The 21,421-nt window shown below is 43.1% G+C and overlaps 2 protein-coding genes across 2 annotated transcripts in view; one reads left to right on the forward strand and one right to left on the reverse strand.

Moving 5' to 3' along the window:
- asah2 (N-acylsphingosine amidohydrolase 2) overlaps window positions 1-16,236 on the reverse strand; it is a 33,560-nt gene extending 17,324 nt beyond the window's left edge. The window contains exons 1-6 of the mRNA XM_028568494.1: window positions 16,107-16,236; window positions 15,346-15,473; window positions 7,735-7,878; window positions 6,684-6,860; window positions 2,898-3,025; window positions 1,847-1,924 (exon numbers count right to left, since the gene is read on the reverse strand). Of these exons, the coding sequence (XP_028424295.1) occupies window positions 1,847-1,924; window positions 2,898-3,025; window positions 6,684-6,860; window positions 7,735-7,878; window positions 15,346-15,473; window positions 16,107-16,236 (785 nt within the window). The remainder of the gene's footprint in view (window positions 1-1,846; window positions 1,925-2,897; window positions 3,026-6,683; window positions 6,861-7,734; window positions 7,879-15,345; window positions 15,474-16,106) is intronic.
- LOC114548719 (microfibril-associated glycoprotein 4-like) overlaps window positions 1-21,421 on the forward strand; it is a 94,338-nt gene that overhangs the window by 68,956 nt on the left and 3,961 nt on the right. The gene's annotated exons all lie outside the window — the stretch shown is intronic.

Consider the following 21,421-nt stretch of genomic DNA (forward strand, 5'->3'; position numbering starts at 1 on the left):
AGCCAACATTTTGCATGGCTACAGTAGAGATGCATGGCTGTGGTAGAGATGCATGGCTACGGTAGAGATGCATGGCTGTGGTAGAGATGCATGGCTACGGTAGAGATGCATGGCTACGGTAGAGATGCATGGCTACGGTAGAGAGGCATGGCTGTGGTAGAAATGCATGGCTGTGGTAGAGATGCATTGCTGTGGTAGAGATGCATGGCTGTGGTAGAAATGCATGGCTGTGGTAGAGATGCATGGCTGTGGTAGAGATGCATGGCTGTGGTAGAGATGCATGGCTACGGTAGAGATGCATGGCTGTGGTAGAGATGCATGGCTGTGGTAGAGATGCATTGCTGTGGTAGAGATGCATGGCTACGGTAGAGATGCATGGCTGTGGTAGAGATGCATGGCTGTGGTAGAGATGCATTGCTGTGGTAGAGATGCATGGCTACGGTAGAGATGCATGGCTGTGAGAGATGCATGGCTGTGGTAGAGATGCATAGCTACGGTAGAGATGCATGGCTGTGGTAGAGATGCATGGCTACGGTAGAGATGCATGGCTGTGGTAGAGATGCATGGCTGTGGTAGAGATGCATGGCTGTGGTAGAGATGCATGGCTGTGGTAGAGATGCATGGCTGTGGTAGAGATGCATGGCTACGGTAGAGATGCATGGCTACGGTAGAGATGCATGGCTACGGTAGAGATGCATGGCTGTGGTAGAGATGCATGGCTGTGGTAGAGATGCATGGCTACGGTAGAGATGCATGGCTGTGGTAGAGATGCATTGCTGTGGTAGAGATGCATGGCTACGGTAGAGATGCATGGCTGTGGTAGAGATGCATGGCTGTGGTAGAGATGCATGGCTGTGGTAGAGATACATGGCTGTGGTAGAGATGCATGGCTGTGAGATGCATGGCTACGGTAGAGATGCATGGCTGTGGTAGAGATGCATGGCTACGGTAGAGATGCATGGCTGTGGTAGAGATGCATGGCTGTGGTAGAGATGCATGGCTGTGGTAGAGATGCATTGCTGTGGTAGAGATGCATGGCTACGGTAGAGATGCATGGCTGTGGTAGAGATGCATGGCTGTGGTAGAGATGCATGGCTACGGTAGAGATGCATGGCTACGGTAGAGATGCATGGCTGTGGTAGAGATGCATGGCTATGGTAGAGGTACATGGCAGAGAGACAAAGCTGATCATAAGCTGTAAACAGGCAAGAGGCCATAAACCGTCACAAACTGCAGTAAAAACCCAGATTGAGACACAGGCTGCATCTCATGTCCCTTATTTGATTCCTCCTCAGGGAAGACCGTCTCAAAGCTCTTATTTCTGCCCGAGGACTGAGCATTGAGGAGCAAGGAGCGAGCATTGAGGAGGGATCATCGAGGAGCTATGGACCTTTTTCACAGCAGACATGTTGACTTGTCATAGTAGGAAGAGCACAGCTGAGATTGATAACCTTAATGATGGCTCAGTTCCATCAAGTGTCCCTCCCAGTAAGATATTTCAGTGAGTCAGCATGCACAATACCAGGACCTCTCCTAAGTGGAATGCAGCCATCATTAATGGTTTTGAATACACCTGTGCTGTTCCTACTATGACATGTCAACATGTCTGCCCTGAAAAAGGTCTATAGGCGAGGATAAAGAGAGCAGCCTTCCTGGAAGCCGTGCAGTTGAAGGAGTTGCTAACTCGGCCCAAACAGCTGACTATTCATGCAACGCTGTATACATGTCCAAAGAATGCTAAGACCTAAATAATACCGTCATATCACACATGTGGTGGACAAAGGTGGAATGTCATGTGCATGTAAACACAGTCACTGTCTTGTTGTTAAGGAGTGTGTGTTCTTACCTGAGCATACCGATCCCGTCTCCGTCTAGACCCGTGAACTTCAGCACCAACACTTGTTTATCTGTGTTCCACTTATACCTGACGGGATCAAACACAACAGCTCTCTTTAAGGATCGCTTTACTAGGGGTGGGAATCTCTTTGCACCTCACGATTCCGATTCAGAGGCCAACGATACGATTCTAAACCCATTATCGATGCATCGAGATGCAACAATTTTTTTATGTACATTTCCATGCGTGATTTTTAAAAATATACATATAAATCTGAGTTTGCTAATCATTTCCTAGACAAAGCAGCTAGACAAAGCTTAGATTTTGACATACTGTATATTTGTAACATATATTTATATATAACATACTGTAAGTTTTAATGAAATGTTTTGTCTACTGAGGTTTTTATTGTGTAGACATTCCTTAAGGCTTAAGCCTTAAACATGATTGTGAAAGTCCCCTTCTCTCCCAGTAATCTTCCATGTCAGAGGCTCAGTCATGTTTAAAGCTGGAGAATTGGCTTCTTAGAACATGAAACATGAGGTGATCAGATGCATGTGATACAGTAGATGAACAGCCTATATGTATTTTGCCTAATTATTTTTATTTTATTTTATGTATGTCTTATTAGACCATGTGTATCAAAATGTAATTTTTTTCCCTTTTGGCAATTTTTGTGTGTTTTTTCTGCACTCTTGCCTAAACTCTAAGTTGTTGTCCGTTATCCCGTCCTCTTTCAGTCACTCTGTTTTCTGATTTGTACTTGTCTGGTGACAGTAACTTTTAAATAAAAAGAAAACATTTATAAAAAGAAAAAAGAAAAATCTATTATTAACTTATCTGAATCGAGAATCGAATCATTCTAGAGAGAATCGCGATGCATCTAAGAATCAATTATTTTTCCCACCCCCTAGTCTTTACATGGTGGAAGGAAAGTTTAGGAATACATTGTCTCCCTGAAATACAAACAAAATTGAAGGTACCATATCATGCCCATTTTCAGGTTCATACTTGTATTTTGTGTAACCCCCCATCTTCTAACCATGTAACAGGTATGTACCTGTGTCTCTCGTCCTCAGGGTTATTCAGGTAGGAGTGAGGACTTCTGTTCAGGCTGCTGCCGTCCAGCTCTCCTCGGCTCCTGTAAATCCTGCCCGGCTTCATGCTACCGTGGGCTATGTCTATGCTCTGGAAACAAGGTTAGACTTTCAGAAATACAGTTTATGTTACGGTAAAAAGGAGAGTTCTCTGCGTTTCTGCAGACCACAACAATCCAGTGCAACCAAGGCAGGACACAACAGTATAAAATAACAAAAAGATTGCCAGTGCAACACAGATGTCTTCTTACTTGATGGTTTTATTTCTTAAGGTGCATAACAGTGACTAAAGTTTCGATGTAAGGTTACATCTTCATCAGAGTCCTTGGAGAGAATGGGCAATGAAGCCCTTAATAAGAATCATCAACAGGTGTCATTGTGCACAAGAGGGGTGGTGAAGACACCCATCTCAACCAAGGTGTTACACTAATTCACATTAGTCACTGTTATGCACCTTAAGAAATAAAACCATCAAGTAAGAAGACATCTGTGTTGCACCGGCAATTCTTTAGTTATTTTATAGAGTTTATGTTAAGTTGGGTTATGTACAGAACATACTCTCGAAACAAGGTTTAATCCATATCCATTTCCAAGGTCACCAGACTCCATGTAAATAATCACTACTTTTAGGCAAGGCAAGGAGAGGCAAGGCAAGGCAAGGCAAGGCAGCTTTATTTGTATAGCACTTTTCAGCAACAGGGCAATTCAAAGTGCTTTACATAAAACATTAAAGAGCAGTTAGAAAACAATTAAAAAACAATAATAAACAAATTAAAAACATTAAAAGACAAGAATAAAATTGATAGTGCAGTATAAGAATAAAAGTTACAGTGCAGTATAAGAAATTAAAGTTAATAAAATAGATTATTTAAAGAAAAGCAACATCAAAAAGACAGGTCTTTAGCTTAGATTTAAAAGAACTGAGAGTTGCAGCGGACCTACAGGTTTCTGGGAGTTTGTTCTGCTTCCCCCTGTTTAGTTCTTACTCTGGGGACAACAAGTAGACCTGTCCCAGACCAAATAAATTGTGGAAGAATCTAATACGCAGGGCCCAGGCTTGTCTTGGAAAAAGTCATGGACCCGGCCCATATCAGTTAATGCTTGCTGCATTTTGCACACAAGCATCCTTATCAGTTTGGGGAGAAGGAGTTAACTGCCGTCCTTGAGGAGGGATAGGTGCCTGGCGTTTTACGATGGGAGAAGGAAGGGGAGCATACTTGGTTCCAGCATTTACCAGCTGCTTCATCTGGTCAGTGAACTCCAACATGGGGATGGGGGAAAGAGGGGAGAGGGACGTACAGTATCCTTAAAGAGGTCCTCAAAGCTTTTGTGGTTGTCAAAGGGGTTTGAGGAGTGTTGGACGGGTGAGATGGGGGGTTGAGATTTCTCATCTCCGCTCTTTGGTCTCCCATGGTCAAATCTTTGCTCAGGTGGGGGCTGTGGTGGCTCACTGCCGCACTTTGTTGTGTCTTCCTCTTGTTTTGGTTCATCTTGTCTCGTGTCCTTGGCCAAGGGAGCAGATGTGTGGTGCAGAAAGTAAAGTAGGCTAGAGGTGAACAGCTTTACTCCTGGCTTGTTAAGGAATAGTCCATCTGCTTTAAAAAGATGTCTGCAGCCCCAGAAAATGTTAAAATTGTCAATGAACTGCATAGAATGGTTGTTGATACATGCAGTTGAAAGCCATCTGTTCAGTGCCAACAGTCTGCCGAATCTCTCAGCTCCTCCTCTGACTGGCGGTATAGGGCCACTGACAAACACCTTTGCGTTTAGGGAGCTGACTGCGTTCAGCAGATTCATAAAGTCACGATTCAGCACTTCAGACTTTTGCTTTACAACATCATTTGACCCTATATGCAGTATAATGTTCTTCACAGTTGGGTGTGCTGCTACGATATCTGGGATTCTTTGGGCCAAGTCAGACACCATGTATTTGGGAAAACAGAGTATTTTGGTGTTTTTACTGCTTTTTATATCTTTCACAGCAGAGTCACCCACAATCAGAGTTTGGGGCCCAGTCATTAGCTTTCTCTGTAGCTTTTTACTTTTAGAATTGCTCTCAGTCCTTACCCTGCTGTGTGACGATGAGACGTAATCGAGGTCATGTCCAGGGTCCTGCAGCAGAGGAGCAAATCTGTTCTTCACCTGCACACTCATTTGTTGGGGAGGCATTTTGTTGCTGATTTTCCCTTTTGCAGCTGTCCACGGCCGTGTCCTACTAAGTACAGGGGTTGAAGAGGCGCTCTGCCTGGGGGGTAATGCAGGCCAGCCGGTCGTATCACAAATCTCAGGGCGCTGTGCCCTGCCCGTTAGTCGTCCTCCCATTTCCCAGGAAAATGATTTACTCTTAGGCTTTGCACCAAAAGAGCTCCAGGGAGGACTGCCACTTGTAGATTTATTATCCGTTCCACAGCCCTCCTGTTTCTTTGTGGTCATGCTGGTGCTAGTTAGCCGTGTGTTAGCATGCTTTTGTCCATTGTTTTGGGTCACTGGTAAAGTGGTGTCATTTCCACCTGATCCGTTCACTTCCATATTTACTTCTAACCGGTAAATTTTGGTTTCCAGAACTGCAATCTTCTGAAGGAGTTTGTAGTAGTCCTCTATGGAGAAGGGTGGCATCTTGCTGCTAACTAGCTTTAGCTACAGTCACTTTAGGACAGGCTTGAGCTATTGGTAGGCCACGCTCACGCAGAAAAATATTAAAATATGACAATAGCCTACTATGTCTACAAAAAATGTATAGTCCAGTGATTTATAAGTATCCAAGAGCCGCTGCTCATAGTTTCTCTCAGAGGAAAAGCAAGATTATCAGCAGAAATATGCAAGCAGAAGCAGGAGCAAGCAATAGAGCATCTGCACTGTAAGAAGCAGGAAGTATAGTATCTATTTTAGTGTGTATAGAGCCAGCATATCTCCACCAGACTCCATGTAAATAATCAGGACTTTTAGCGTGTATAGAGCCAGCATATCTCCACCAGACTCCATGTAAATAATCAGGACTTTTAGCGTGTATAGAGCCAGCATATCTCCACCAGACTCCATGTAAATAATCAGGACTTTTAGCGTGTATAGAGCCAGCATATCTCCACATGTAAATGGGTGAATTAAGGGTTTATTTCAACCAAACCAGAGTGGTGATTGTTGGAACAGTGGAACAATGAACCAAGATGGCTTTTGATAGTTTTATTTAGTTTCTGTCCACTTTGAATGAAATGTGTTTTACTCTGATAAAAGTCCTGATTATTTACATGGAGTCTGGTGGAGTTTGGTGATGGTGATTTCGGGGCTGTTTCATGTTAAACTAAAAGGATCTTACTCTTTAACTAAAAGGTCTATCTCTGTAGGGATCCATCCCATAATGTTGTCAGACACTTAGAATAATAATTTGAGTCTGTCAGCAGCAACAACAGAACTTTTAGTGGACTCTAACTGATGCTGTACATTTGTCCTGTTACATTACAGCTTGGTTCTTGTTTAATACTGGACCAGTTTCAGAGATTGTTGTTCCATCAGACACTCAGACACAGAAACATGGAGACATAGGGTCCAGGGTGAAAAAAAACCTTTAAGTTACATGAATTTGACAATGACTTACTTTAAGTAAAATGAGAACAGAGGGAATGGAAATGTAAACTTGTGTGCAGCTGTACTGTGTGTCGACCGATCAATAAATCACACAAACACAGACATACACATACACACACACACACACACACACACACACACACACACACACACACACACACACACACCTTGACGATGCCTTTGACCAGCGGCTCGATGGACGCCTTGATGTAACCTTTGCTGGTGATCATGAACAGTGTGTACTGGAAGAATCCGGCCGGTCCAGAATGAGTGTGAGTCCCACTCAGAACTACGTTATCTTGTCGGTACAGATCCCCATACTTCACCTTCAGCGCCTGCAGAACCTACACACACACACACACACACACACACACACACACACACACACACACACACACACACACACACACACACACACACACACACAAAAGACAGAGAGACACATTATGTGTTTATAGGGCTGGGTATTGCCAATGATTTACCAAATAGATGATGATTCACAAGGTCCCGATTCGATTACATTTCCAATTTGATATTGATATTGAGGATTTACACTGCGTGCGTGTGTGTGTGTGTGTGTGTGTGTGTGTGTGTGTGTGTGTGTGTGTGTGTGTGTGTGTGTGCTGCTGTGCGTCCCTGTGTGTGTAACAAGCATAGTGTGCGTGTGCACGAGCCTAGGAGCATTTTACTAATGCTCTGTTAAAATAACAATGAAATGCTGCATTATTGACTTTAGACCAGGTTTTTGTTGGTCAATGGAGCGATCACTTCCCACTGCCTCAAGATAGCAATACTCCCAGAATGCACCTGAACACACCTCCCTGTAAGACCAACACACCCAGAATGCACCTGAACCCACCTCCCTGTAAGACCAGCACACCCAGAATGCACCTGAACCCACCTCCCTGTAAGACCAACACACCCAGAATGCACCTGAACACACCTCCCTGTAAGACCAGCACATCCAGAATGCACCTGAACGCACCTCCCTGTAAGACCAGCACATCCAGAATGCACCTGAACGCACCTCCCTGTAAGACCAGCACACCCATGTGCCACAGATGGGCGCAGGTGCATTTGTTATTTAAACGACGTGGGCGCTGGAAGTGAAACTGACAATTGCATCGGTCTTAAACTAGCAAAGACACTAATTGTGTCGGGCTTTGCGCTGCGCTGGGTGCAAGATAGGGCCCTGTGTGTTTTTGTGTGTGTGTTCACCTCCAGTCGTAGCCTTTGTGATATCATTCCTACATCTGCGGTGACGAACACGACTCTCCGCCTCCCGTCGTCGATGACGAAGGCTCGGCTGTACAGGCGAGTGTGTATGCCTGCAGCCGTCTGATCAGGGCTGGCATAACCCATCTGAAAAACACACACACAGATACAAGACTTGGTAGTAGAAAGTCCTCTTTACAAATACAGTGGGGGAAATAAGTATTTGACCCCTTGCTGATTTTGCAGGTTTGCCCACTTACAAAGAATGCAAAAATCTACAATTTTAATCATATGTACATTCTAACAGTGAAAGACAGAATCCCAAAGAAAATTCCAGAAAATCACATCATATGAATTTATTAAAATTGATAACCATCTGATAAGGAAAAACAAGTATTTGACCCCCTGGACAAACAGCATGTTAATATTTTGTAGAAAAGCCATTATTGGCCAGCACAGATGTCAAACGGTTTTTATAGTTGGTGACAAGGTTTGTGCACATTTCGGCAGGGATGTTGGCCCTCCTCCTGCAGACAGCCTCCAAATCATTCAGGTTCCGAGGTTGTCGCCTGGCAACCTCAATTTTAAGCTCCCTCCAAAGATTTTCAATCGGTTCATGTCTGGAGACTGGCTAGGCCACTCCAGAACCTTGATGTGCTTCTTCTTCAGCCACTCTTTTGTTGCTTTGGCGGTGTGCTTAGGGTCGTTGTCGTGCTGAAACACCCATCCTCGACCCATCTACTGAGGGAAGGAGATGTCGGTCCAGAATTCCACGATACATGGCCCCGTCCATCCTCCCCCCAATACGATGGAGTTGTCCCGTCCCCTTGGCTGAAAAGCACCCCAAAAGCATGATGTTGCCACCACCATGCTTGACGGTGGGGATGGTGTTCTTTGGGTTGTACTCTGTGTTCTTTGCCCTCCAAACACGACGAGTTGAGTTGAGGCCAAAAAGTTCTATTTTGGTCTCATCTGACCACATCAGCTTCTTCCAGGCCTCTTCTGAGTCGTCCAGGTGGTGAATGGCGAACTTCATGCGGGCCTGTACATGTTTCTTCTTGAGCAGGGGGACCTTGCGTGCGCTGCAGGATTTCAATCCATGACGGGCGTAGTGTGTTACCAACCGTTTCTTTTGTAACTGTGGTCCCAGCTGCCTTCAGTTGATTCATCAGTTCCCCCCTTGTGGTTTTGGGATGATTCCTCACCGTTCGCATGATCAGGGACACCCCACGAGGCAAGATCTTGTGTGGAGGCCCAGACCGAGGGAGGTTAGGCGGTGTTGTGGTGCTTCTTCCATTTCCTGATAACTGCACCGACAGTTGATCTTTTCTCTCAAGTTGCTTTCCGATTCTCTTGTAGCCCATCCCAGCCTTGTGCAGATCAACAATCTTGTCCCTGATGTCCGTAGAAAGCTCTTTGGTCTTGCCCATGGTGGGGATGTTGGATGCTGGTTGTTTGGGTGTTGACAGGTGTCTTTTATACAGGTAACGAGGTGAGGCAGGTGTATTTGATGTAGATAATTGGTTCGGATTGGGGCTGTGTCTTAAAGAAAAGACTAACTGGCTTGTAGGAGCCAGAATACTTGCTGTTTGTCCAGGGGGTCAAATACTTGTTTTTCCTCATCAGATGGTTATCAATTTTAATAAATTCATATGATGTGATTTTCTGGAATTTTCTTTGGGATTCTGTCTTTCACTGTTAGAATGTACATATGATTAAAATTGTAGATTTTTGCATTCTTTGTAAGTGGGCAAACCTGCAAACTCAGCAAGGGGTCAAATACTTATTTCCCCACTGTATACAGTGGGGAATAAGTATTTGACCCCTTGCTGAGTTTGCAAGGGGTCAAATGCTGCAATAAGAATATCAGGTGCTGCAATAAGAATATCAGAATATCAGGTGCAGCTCAAGAAGTGCACAAATAAAAGCATGGCTTTGGTTTTATTTAGAAATATATATAGGGGTCAAAGGGGTCAAAATACTTATTTCCCCCACTGTATACTGTAGATGGAGGACAAAAGGCTGTACAATCAACACGTCATCACACCTAAATGAAAGACTAGGTTGATTGCCAATAAAACAACATATATACACGTTCTCACTCCCAGCATGTTAAAAGGTCCCATGGCATGAAAATGTCACTTTATGAGGTTTTTTAACATTAATATGAGTTCCCCCAGCCTGCCTATGGTCCCCAGTAGCTAGAAATGGCGATAGGTGTAAACCGAGCCCTGGGTTTAATGCTACAGACACAGAAATGGCACATCCGAAGGAAAGCTCATTGTGGGACTGGCACTAGTGGCTGTAATTCTGAACCAAGGCTGAATTTTGGGAACGAGACTTCAGATACAGTATTAGGGGACCACTAAGACCTATATAAAAGAGACTTCAGATACAGTATTAGGGGACCACTAAGGTCTATATAAAAGAGACTTCAGATTCAGTATTAGGGGACCACTAAGGTCTATATAAAAGAGACTTCAGATACAGTATTAGGGGACCACTAAGGTCTATATAAAAGAGACTTCAGATTCAGTATTAGGGGACCACTAAGGCCTATATAAAAGAGACTTCAGATACAGTATTAGGGGACCACTAAGGTCTATATAAAAGAGACTTCAGATTCAGTATTAGGGGACCACTAAGGCCTATATAAAAGAGACTTCAAATACAGTATTAGGGGACCACTAAGGTGTATATAAAAGAGACTTCAGATACAGTATTACGGGACCACTGAGGCCTATATACAGCATCCAAAAAGCAGCATGTCATGGGACCTTTAAAAAGTGACACTTGGTCAGAAGCCTTTGGCATTTGTTACTGACACAAAAAGTCTCCTTTGGTGTTTGATTTAGACACGCTTGATCGGGACTCTTGGAGTCACTTCTTGATGCTCTGGGTCGGCACATATGGTAACATGTGGCACTAAAACCCAGGTCTATTGCACTTGGAACAAAGGAAAGTTTAAACTGATTGCTTTTTTTTACCCAAACTGCATCTCCACCGAGAAGGGAGAAAAACTAATTCCTCCCAAGAGTGGGTGTTCAGAGACTGCTAAGATCGACTGTGCCTTCTGAAAAACTTGTCTGTTGTAGACATCTGTTAAAGAAAGCTGCTGCGTGCCACTTTTACAATGTTTAACAGATGCTTTTTGTTTTGCACTGTAAGGTTCCAGACCAACAAATCAAACTAACGCATGAAATGGACTCAATAGGTAACAAATAAAGCTATCATTGTGCAGGTAATAAAGTCTCTGCAAGCCTTTTTTGCAGATTGGAGTTGTGTTGAGGTCATGGTTCAAGTTTTTGTCGATCATTTGTTCCATATCAACCTAACTCAGGTAGACATGAAATGGGGCTTTGTATCATTAGCATCAGCTTTCTGGAGATTGTGTGTTTCTTCCTGCAGTTAATACAGATATGTTTAGACAAAAGACACATGTTCATAATCCTCTGGTTGCAGACTGAGAAATTGACAGTTTGATAGTATCTCAGATTTCAGCAGAGAAGCCATAAAGATTATCAGTGAAAACACACCCAGTCAGACGGGAACTGCCCGGCCTTCAGTTGAAGACTTTGGAGTTTGATTCCCTGCAGTTCAAAAGTGTGTTTGTGTGTTTTCCTGAAGTCCTAAGTGAGCTGAAGTCCAGGGTGTATGCAGTTCTCTTCAGAAATACACCATTTATAAGCATGGGAAGTATGTATCTTTAAAGGTAAACAGGGTACTTTCAATGGGAAAGTGTTGCCATGTGTCAGTGACATGCTCAGTCAACCCACTTTGAAATCAGAATCAGAGCCATACATGCAATCGTGAATGACAAATAAAGAATTACACACATCGAGGAAAAAGGGCTAATGTGTCGACAACGACTTAAACTCAGTTCAGAGCAAAGAGCAAACGAGACAAGTTGAAACTTGTAGCTACAGTGGTGCTCATAAGTTTATGAACCAATGCTAAAGTTGACTAAAAAGAAGAATAAAAATAATAATCTTTTGGAAATTGATCTCAATGCCTTAATTAAAAAAAAAAACTATGTTAAATTCCCATACCTAGAGATTGGCATGGTTCTATTTCAGTTAGCCTAATAGCTGGTTTGATTTGCATTGAGAGATGATTTTATGGAAAGTACCCCATGCCAATCTCTAGGTATGGTATGTGATGATGTGGGGGTATGGTGAAGGGTATGTGATGATGTGGGGGTATGGTGAAGGGTATGTGATGATGTGGGGGGGTATGGTGAAGGGTATATGATGATGTGGGGGTATGGTGAAGGGTATGTGATGATGTGGGGGTGTGTGGTGAAGGGTATGTGATGATGTGGGGGTATGGTGAAGGGTATGTGATGATGTGGGGGTATGGTGAAGGGTATGTGATGATGTGGGGGTATGGTGAAGGGTATGTGATGATGTGGGGGTATGGTGAAGGGTATATGATGATGTGGGGGTATGGTGAAGGGTATGTGATGATGTGGGGGTATGGTGAAGGGTATGTGATGATGTGGGGGTATGTTGAAGGGTATGTGATGATGTGGGGGTATGGTGAAGGGTATGTGATGATGTGGGGGTATGGTGAAGGGTATGTGATGATGTGGGGGTATGGTGAAGGGTATGTGATGATGTGGGGGTATGGTGAAGGGTATATGATGATGTGGGGGTATGGTGAAGGGTATGTGATGATGTGGGGGTATGGTGAAGGGTATGTGATGATGTGGGGGTATGTTGAAGGGTATGTGATGATGTGGGGGTATGGTGAAGGGTATGTGATGATGTGGGGGTATGGTGAAGGGTATGTGATGATGTGGGGGTATGGTGAAGGGTATGTGATGATGTGGGGGTATGGTGAAGGGTATGTGATGATGTGGGGGTATGGTGAAGGGTATGTGATGATGTGGGGGTATGGTGAAGGGTATGTGATGATGTGGGGGTATGGTGAAGGGTATGTGATGATGTGGGGGTATGGTGAAGGGTATGTGATGATGGGGGGCTATTTTAATTAATTCACAAAGAAAATTGGTGTCCTTAAAGGTTGGACTTTTCCTATTTTTTTTATTTTATTGAGGCATTAAGATCAATTTCTTAAAGATGATTTTTTTAACTTTAGCATGGGTTCATAAACTTCTGAGGACCACTGTACTTGCAACACTCTGGTCTGCAGAGATTTGAAAGCTGCCAGTTTCCACCAATGAGAAGAGACAGTGTATCATCTGCATAGAAACCACTCTCTGTAATTCTGTTCAAACTTTTTTGTAGCTGGATATCATTTATATTGTCTTAACATATGAACGAGGATAGTAATAGTGAAATACTTGCTACAGCTGCATTTCTAATAGAGATGAAACAGAGAAAATGTTTTATTTCTCTGATTCTCTGCTTTGTTCTTAGGGTTATGCTGCTCCCTCTCTTCAATCACTCTCTAAGATCAGATAAGATAAGCCTTTATTGTCTCCTATAAGAAAAATTCATCTTGGGCACTCGAGAGAAACGATATGGACATAGAAACATAATCATACATTATCTCATCCAATGCTTCAATGAACATCTAATAAACCTCACACCATACCCCCCCCACCACCCACCTTTCCCCACAATCACAGAAGAACCCATAACACATCCTTCCCCCCCTCGTATTGCACTTCATTTAGATAATGATTGCACATTTCCCGTTAACTCATGCTGTGGTCAATAACCTCTGTAATGCACAATGCCCAATTGCATAATACCATATCAAATTTAACATAGTATATATATATAAATATTTCACCAGTACCCTATCAGGCATTGCACATCCTATAACCATAATGATAAGTACCACAAATATTATTTAGTAGTATCAGTCACACATACATCACTGCAGCCAACACACACACACACACACACACACACACACACACACACACACACACACACACACACACTTGTATTTCTTATTATTCATTAATTTGATTGAAAGAGGCACAAATGAGAATTCATACCTTTTAAGCTTGCAGTTTGGTAACTTGTACTTTCTGCCTGTAGGGCATCAGCTCAAACTTACTATACAGGATGTGATTTGGGTCGTAGGTGATTTTGAGACCCTGTTTCCTCCCCACCTCCTCGAAGAGCTCCTAAAGAGGTGTTGGTGGAATTTGGCCAATTATTTTCCCAGCCCTTTTTATCAAGTTTTAGAGCTGTGATTTTAATTTAATGGAAAGGTTACCGAACCGAGCCATAATGCATTAACGAACAATAGATGCAATGGCTGCCTTGTACAGTAGCATGATATCTTTGTCCACTTCATGAACTCTAAGGGGCCGTCCACACGGAAACGTTTTTTTGGTCTAACGCACATGTTTTGCATCGTTTGGGCCGACCGTCCAGACGAATCCTGCAAACGCACTTTTTTGAAACCTGGTCTCAGGGTGAAAAAATCCGAAAACGTCTCATGTTTGGCTTCGTATGGATGGTAAATACGGATCCGTATCGATGATGTCATCGCCACACCCCTCTTTTACACCCTCTCCCACGGCGGCTGACGCACACACAACTGCAGTGAAGCTAAACGAGCATGTCCCATCTCCATGGTTACACCAGCTCACTTCATCTAAACACTGTGTCTCTGCTCCCTGACCCTTCCCTCTGGATTCTACACAAGATATATTGCTAACGTTATGTAGCCAACGTTAAACATCGCTAAAGTAGCTGACCACTCCAGCAGCGAAGTAACGTTAACGTTAGCTGCTATGGCTATCTGTTTATAAAGTGGAAGTAGACTTATCAACTAGCTAGCTAATCTGTCTGCTTATCAACTCCTTGAACGGATTATAGTAACTTTTACCACGGCTTATTGTAGAAAGGCTACTGCAAGAAAAACGTATAGATTATTAAAAAGACATCATTCGTTTGTTTGACTGCCGATGTTAGAGCTAGCTAACATTAGCTCGCTACTAGCGCGCTGCAATCATGCAAAATAAAAAGCAATCCAACAGCACATTATACAACGTAAACAAAGACACGTTTTCTTGCGGCGGCAGTGGTGAAAGGTTTTATAGTCCACGGATGTATTAAGAGAACGTTATAATCTAGCTAGTCATGTTATGACGGGAAGTGGAAGTGACTATGCTCTTCTTCTCCGTTTTTGGTGAATTTCTGTAGCAGAAACAGCGCCGCCTATAGGCCTGGACTATGAAGTAGCGTATTGAGTCATTTACAAGTGGATTAGTTTGGACGCAACTATTCTTGAAACGAATCCAGGGAAGACGGGTAAAAAAAAGATTGTTTTGGTACGTGTGGACGGGGCCTAAGTCGTCTTAAAAAAATATAAACGCTGACTTATCTTTGAGCAAACACTGCAACTGGCAGTCTAATTGTATGATTAAATACTTATATGTTGTTACCTGCTCAACAAGTACACCTTCAATTGCTGTTGCACCTCTAGCTCGCTCAAATGCTGCTTGTTTATCCTCTGTCCAAAACTCTGCCTCTCTATGTCTCTACTTGAATACCTGGCAGTCGTTATCATCTGTATGTGGACACCTGGGTGTAGCTATTATCTCTAGGTCAAGTTCTCAGAGGAAGTCGTGTGGCAGCAGGCTTTGAAGGCAGAATCAGTATCTGGTGTGTGTGTTTTGGCACTGACCAGAGGGATTTCAGCTGGAGGCCCGGTGCAGTCGGCTCGGCCCACCCCAATCAGGTAGGGTTTGTGTGGAGTCTCTGGACTTGGAGGAAGGGTCGGCTCCGGACTTGGAGGAAGGGTCGGCTCCGGGCCTGATAGGACAACCGAGAAGGATAGCTGTTAGTTTTAGGGGACCGTACCGTTATCGTTTTCCAAACTATCATCAGTTTTTAGAGTGACTTCCTATAGTCTAATTATGAAAACTAACCCAGTCACTTGACACCTGCAGCAGAGAGCTAATCCATCACAGTCAATGCGAATTTTTGTGGTATGCATTTGGGTAACTATTCGTAAACAACCATAACAATGTCTGGTATTCGTCCCACTCCATGTGTATGCATGACCAACGGGCATAGTTCAAATGACTCTGGGTGCAATTGGATAGTCCTTCAACCAATCAGACCAACAATCCCAGTGACATAGCAGCGATAGCGCCATCAATGGGTTGCTGCACTTCGGTGACTGTCATGTTGAATGTAAACAAAAAGATGCTTGGATGCTTCTCTATTGTCATCGTGTTAAACCCGCCAATAGCCCGTCAGGTGGATAAGCCACTGTTATTGGTTCCTGCAAAATTGTTACGGAAGCAGGATAGATAAACATACAGGTTTCCAGCCTGAGCTGCAGGGAGAAATCAAATCACCGGCAGATTGGGCTGGGTTTACCCAGTCTAGATAATTTGATGGTTCCAGATGTAAATATGTGTGTGTTTGGTGTGTTCTCACCTGTGTCTGTTTTCCGGGTAGCCATCACTGCGATCAGTGTTATGCTAACGGCCGTCATGAGAGTGAACAGGACGGCCAGCGTCACCTCCAGAACAGAAGCACCACAACACACCTTTTTCCTGCAGGCCATACCGTCTGTCGGCACCGGAGGGAAAACACTGAGTGAGTGGGGAAGACTTCTCAATTTTTTATTTTAATCATCAACACAGAAACTCAGGAGTCTCCTGGATTATGCAACAAGACTATGGTTTATGTTTATGTTGGGATCTGCAGAATCCTACGATCTCTACAAAGCTAACGTTGGCCTAACTTAGCAGGCTGACTAAACAGGAAGGGACCATAAATCGTCTCTGTTGCTTTAAGTTTGTTGACTATAGGAGAGCAATTTACTGTTTATATGTGCAGTATTTATTCAGTTTGGGAAATTCCACAATCTCTACGAAGCTAACATTAGCTTAAGTTGGTAACCTGCCTAACAGCGAAGGACTGTTGCTACAGTTTATATATTTATATCTATTTATCTCTATATGTTGTAAGTAACCATTGTTGTATGATCACAATATTACACCCGAGGGTGGGATTTAACATCATATTATTGGCATGTCAGATCAGAGACAATGTTAACAAGAAAATATCACCAAAAGGTTGTTGTGTGAAGAGTCTGTAAACTTTCTTACATTAATACATGAAACCTTTACCATACCAGTTCATCTTGGATATGAAAGCTTCTCAGAGAACTAATGCTGTAAATTGTACAAGGATCCCTCTAAATTGCTGCATTATTAAAGGTGCTCTAGGTGCGATGTTGGGTGATGTTACTTCTTGTTGACGTTCAAAGTATTTTCAAACAAAACGAAGACTAGCTCGCTCCTCCCTTCTCCTCATCCCGTTCCCTCCCTTCTGTGCAAAAAAGGGTTTTAAGCATCCTGGATGAAGGATTTTTCTTGGGTGGCAGTATAGGATGTCGATGAAACAACTACAGTGTTTTGCGAAGTTTGCTGAAAGTTCGAGTCCAAGGCAGATAAAAGTGGATCATATTTTAAAGGAATGTCTTTATTCAGAAAACAGATGCTGGAGTACCACGATAAACTCAAGCAGCATCTTGCTTGAAGGCAGCTAAGAGGACTTTTTTGTTATTTAAAGGTGCATTATGAGTTCCTGCATGGTTTCAGCGCAAGTCTCAAATCGTAGGCATCTCTTCTTGATTAGCTAGCTGCCTGCCCCCTGAATACACTGACACAGGGCTCGTAAACGTCAAACAAACACTAGGGGGCACAGGATAGGCCCCAAAATACAACAAACCACGTTCCAGCCAATCACCGACAAGATGGTTGGGGGTGGGGGTTAGTGACAGTTAGTCAGTTAGTTATGACAGTTACGGAAACATGGGGGGAGGGGCGAGCTTGCTCTGTTTTGTTTGAAATTTACATGGAACGTCAAAAGAAGTGACCATGCAGGAACTCATTGTGCACCTTTAATAACCACTAATAAAAAAAATATAAACAGTTTTTATAGGGGCCAGTAAAAATTTACTTTGGGCAAGTATCATTATTTTTCACTTGCCTGACTAAAATTTGTACTTGTGGGCAAGTGAAAAAAAACCTTAACGTTGATCCCTGCTGTACAATATACTGTACATATGCTTCTTCAGTGCAGAGATGGTAAACTTAAAGCCATACATCTGTGAAACTTGTCATGCCAGTATTTCTCTTGCCCAAATTTAGCCTAACTTTGGTGTGTTATTTAACATGAAATGGATTCCTCACATCATAAATCGATATCGGATCAATCAAATTAGGCCGATTTAAATCGGAAAAACTATTTTTTAATCCCAGCCTCACGTTTAACGGCCCAGCTACCATAAATCAATACATGATGAAAAACAAACTTTCTACAGCTCAAACAGATCTAAAACTTTGACCCACTGAGCCACAGAGAGATAACACAGAGGACCTGAGTTCAGACCTAAAATCAATCAGAATCTGGGTTAAGAATACATGATCGAACTCACCTTCTGGGAAGAACGAGGGTTGAAAGTGTGTTTGTGTTGAGTCTGATCTGAGGTTTGTTTACCGGCTCAGATCCACAGTTCAGCTGTTATCTAACTGATAAAATCACTCAAACTCTCCCTCCAAAGTTCACTTATAGATAATAGATGGGTGACTACAGTTGAAACTAATTTTACAAGTAATAATACCGTTTCCATGTTTCTTAACATTGTTGGAAATGGATGAATTACTGAACCGATAGCACAACTATATAATCGAGCTCTCAAGATCCACAGTAATCTTCTAAAGTGTTCTCACCATCGCATTGTACTCACACGCTGAAACGCTCTGACTTACCAGAACTACATAAACAGCCACGCTATCGCATTTCATTTTCAGACTCAAAACATCTCTTCACCAGCACTCGCTGCACTTCTCCTGACACACAATATGAGACCAGTACATCTCACTAGGTCAGTCTCACAGGCACTCATTCCAGTCCCCCACCCCCCCCCCCTCCATACAAAAACAACTATGGTCAGAAATCCTTTTTTTATACATACACCAAAATTTTTAATGACATTCCCCATCACATCAGAACACTACCATCCATCACATATTTCAAAAAGGCACACAAACTGTTCCTTCTCACCAGTTACACTTGCACCCATTGATTGTTCATATATTGTCCAAGTCTTGTTTGCACTGTCTGTACTGTTGTCTTTAGTTGTCTGTATCTATCCAGCCAATGCTATATGTCCTATATCCAGCCCGGTCTCATGGCAGTTTGTGATATGGACACGTTATTGAATCTATTGAGTCGTGGACAGGACACCATAATGTCGTTTTTTTTTTTTGTGGGGATTACGAATTGTAAAGCAATGCATTTCAATGGGAAGCATATTTCATGATCACAGCACGATGACGGTAGCGAGTAGTATTAATAAGGCGAAAGTCCGCGCAGGGATGTTGGTCGGGGGGGTGGATGGGTCAAACAACACAGGACTTTCACCCTGGAGACCGGGGATCGCGTCCCGTGTGTTGCAGTTCCTTTCCTCGTTATTCTCTTCCTAACCACAACCGTCCCGTTGTGGCGTTTCGTTTCCCCGATGTTTTGTGCCCCTGCACCTGGGGATGCACCCGGGGGATCGCGTCTCACATGTGGTGGTCCGTACTGTTGTTGTGGCCAGCGTGTGGCGCCTCATTTCCCCGTTGTTGCGTCCCCCAGAACAGGTTCGAAAATCATGACCTGTACATGTTCAAAATTCGTGACGTGTACACGTAATAAATGTCAAAATCGTGACCTGTACACAAATCAATAAATCTAAATAACGTGACTATTTCACAACCTGGCATGAGACCGGGTTGCCTGTACATGTGTTTCTGTCTTTAGTTGTCTGTGTGTGTCTAGCCCATGCTAATGTCCTGTACATGTGTTTCTGTCTTTAGTTGTCTGTGTGTGTCTAGCCCATGCTAATGTCCCGTACATGTGTTTCTGTCTTTAGTTGTCTGTATGTGTCTAGTCCATGCTAATGTCCTGTACATGTGTCTCTGTCTTTAGTTGTCTGTATGTGTCTAGCCCATGCTAATGTCCTGTACATGTGTTTCTGTCTTTAGTTGTCTGTATGTGTCTAGCCCATGCTAATGTCCTGTACATGTGTTTATGTCTTTAGTTGTCTGTGTCTAGCCCATGCTAATGTCCTGTACATGTGTCTCTGTCTTTAGTTGGCTGTATGTGTCTAGGCCATGCTAATGTCCTGTACATGTGTCTCTGTCTTTAGTTGTCTGTATGTGTCTAGTCCATGCTAATGTCCTGTACATGTGTTTCTGTCTTTAGTTGTCTGTATGTGTCTAGTCCATGCTAATGTCCTGTACATGTGTCTCTGTCTTTAGTTGTCTGTGTGTCTAGCCCATGCTAATGTCCTGTACATGTGTTTCTGTCTTTAGTTGTCTGTGTCTAGCCCATGCTAATGTCCTGTACATGTGTTTATGTCTTTAGTTGTCTGTGTCTAGCCCATGCTAATGTCCTTTACATGTGTCTCTGTCTTTAGTTGTCTGTATGTGTCTAGCCCATGCTAATGCCCTGTACATGTGTTTCTGTCTTTAGTTGTCTGTATGTGTCTAGTCCATGCTAATGTCCTGTACATGTGTCTCTGTCTTTAGTTGGCTGTATGTGTCTAGGCCATGCTAATGTTCTGTACATGTGTGTCTGTCTTTAGTTGTCTGTATGTGTCTAGCCCATGGTAATGTCCTGTACATGTGTCTCTGTCTTTAGTTGTCTGTATGTGTCTAGCCCATGGTAATGTCCTGTACATGTGTCTTTGTCTTTAGTTGTCTGTATGTGTCTAGCCCATGCAAATGTCCTGTACATGTGTTTCTGTCTTTAGTTGTCTGTATGTGTCTAGCCCATGCTAATGTCCTGTACATGTGTTTATGTCTTTAGTTGTCTGTGTGTCTAGCCCATGCTAATGTTCTGTACATGTGTTTATGTCTTTAGTTGTCTGTGTCTAGCCCATGCTAATGTCCTGTACATGTGTCTCTGTCTTTAGTTGTCTGTATGTGTCTAGTCCATGCTAATGTCCTTTACATGTGTCTCTGTCTTTAGTTGTCTGTATGTGTCTAGTCCATGCTAATGTCCTGTACATGTGTCTCTGTCTTTAGTTGGCTGTGTGTGTCTAGCCCATGCAAATGTCCTGTACATGTGTTTATGTCTTTAGTTGTCTGTGTGTCTAGCCCATGCTAATGTCCTGTACATGTGTTTATGTCTTTAGTTGTCTGTGTCTAGCCCATGCTAATGTCCTTTACATGTGTCTCTGTCTTTAGTTGTCTGTATGAGTCTAGTCCATGCTAATGTCCTGTACATGTGTCTCTGTCTTTAGTTGGCTGTATGTGTCTAGTCCATGCTAATGTCCTGTACATGTGTCTCTGTCTTTAGTTGGCTGTATGTGTCTAGGCCATGCTAATGTTCTGTACATGTGTTTATGTCTTTAGTTGTCTGTGTGTCTAGCCCATGCTAATGTCCTTTAAATGTGTCTCTGTCTTTAGTTGTCTGTGTGTCTAGCCCATGCTAATGTCCTGTACATGTGTTTCTGTCTTTAGTTGTCTGTATGTGTCTAGCCCATGCTAATGTCCTGTACATGTGTCTCTGTCTTTAGTTGTCTGTATCCGTCTAGTCTATGCTAATGTCCTGTACATGTGTTTCTGTCTTCATGTGCCGTAAACTGTGTTCAATGTTGTATGTTTCTGCAGAACAGGAACCTGCTGGAAACCAGTTTTTAAACTGAGTCAGGCCTGTTTATATTGTAACTTAATGTTGCTTTTACCTTT

The sequence above is a fragment of the Perca flavescens genome, chromosome 21 (assembly GCF_004354835.1).
Source record: "Perca flavescens isolate YP-PL-M2 chromosome 21, PFLA_1.0, whole genome shotgun sequence".
Lineage (NCBI taxonomy): Eukaryota > Metazoa > Chordata > Actinopteri > Perciformes > Percidae > Perca > Perca flavescens.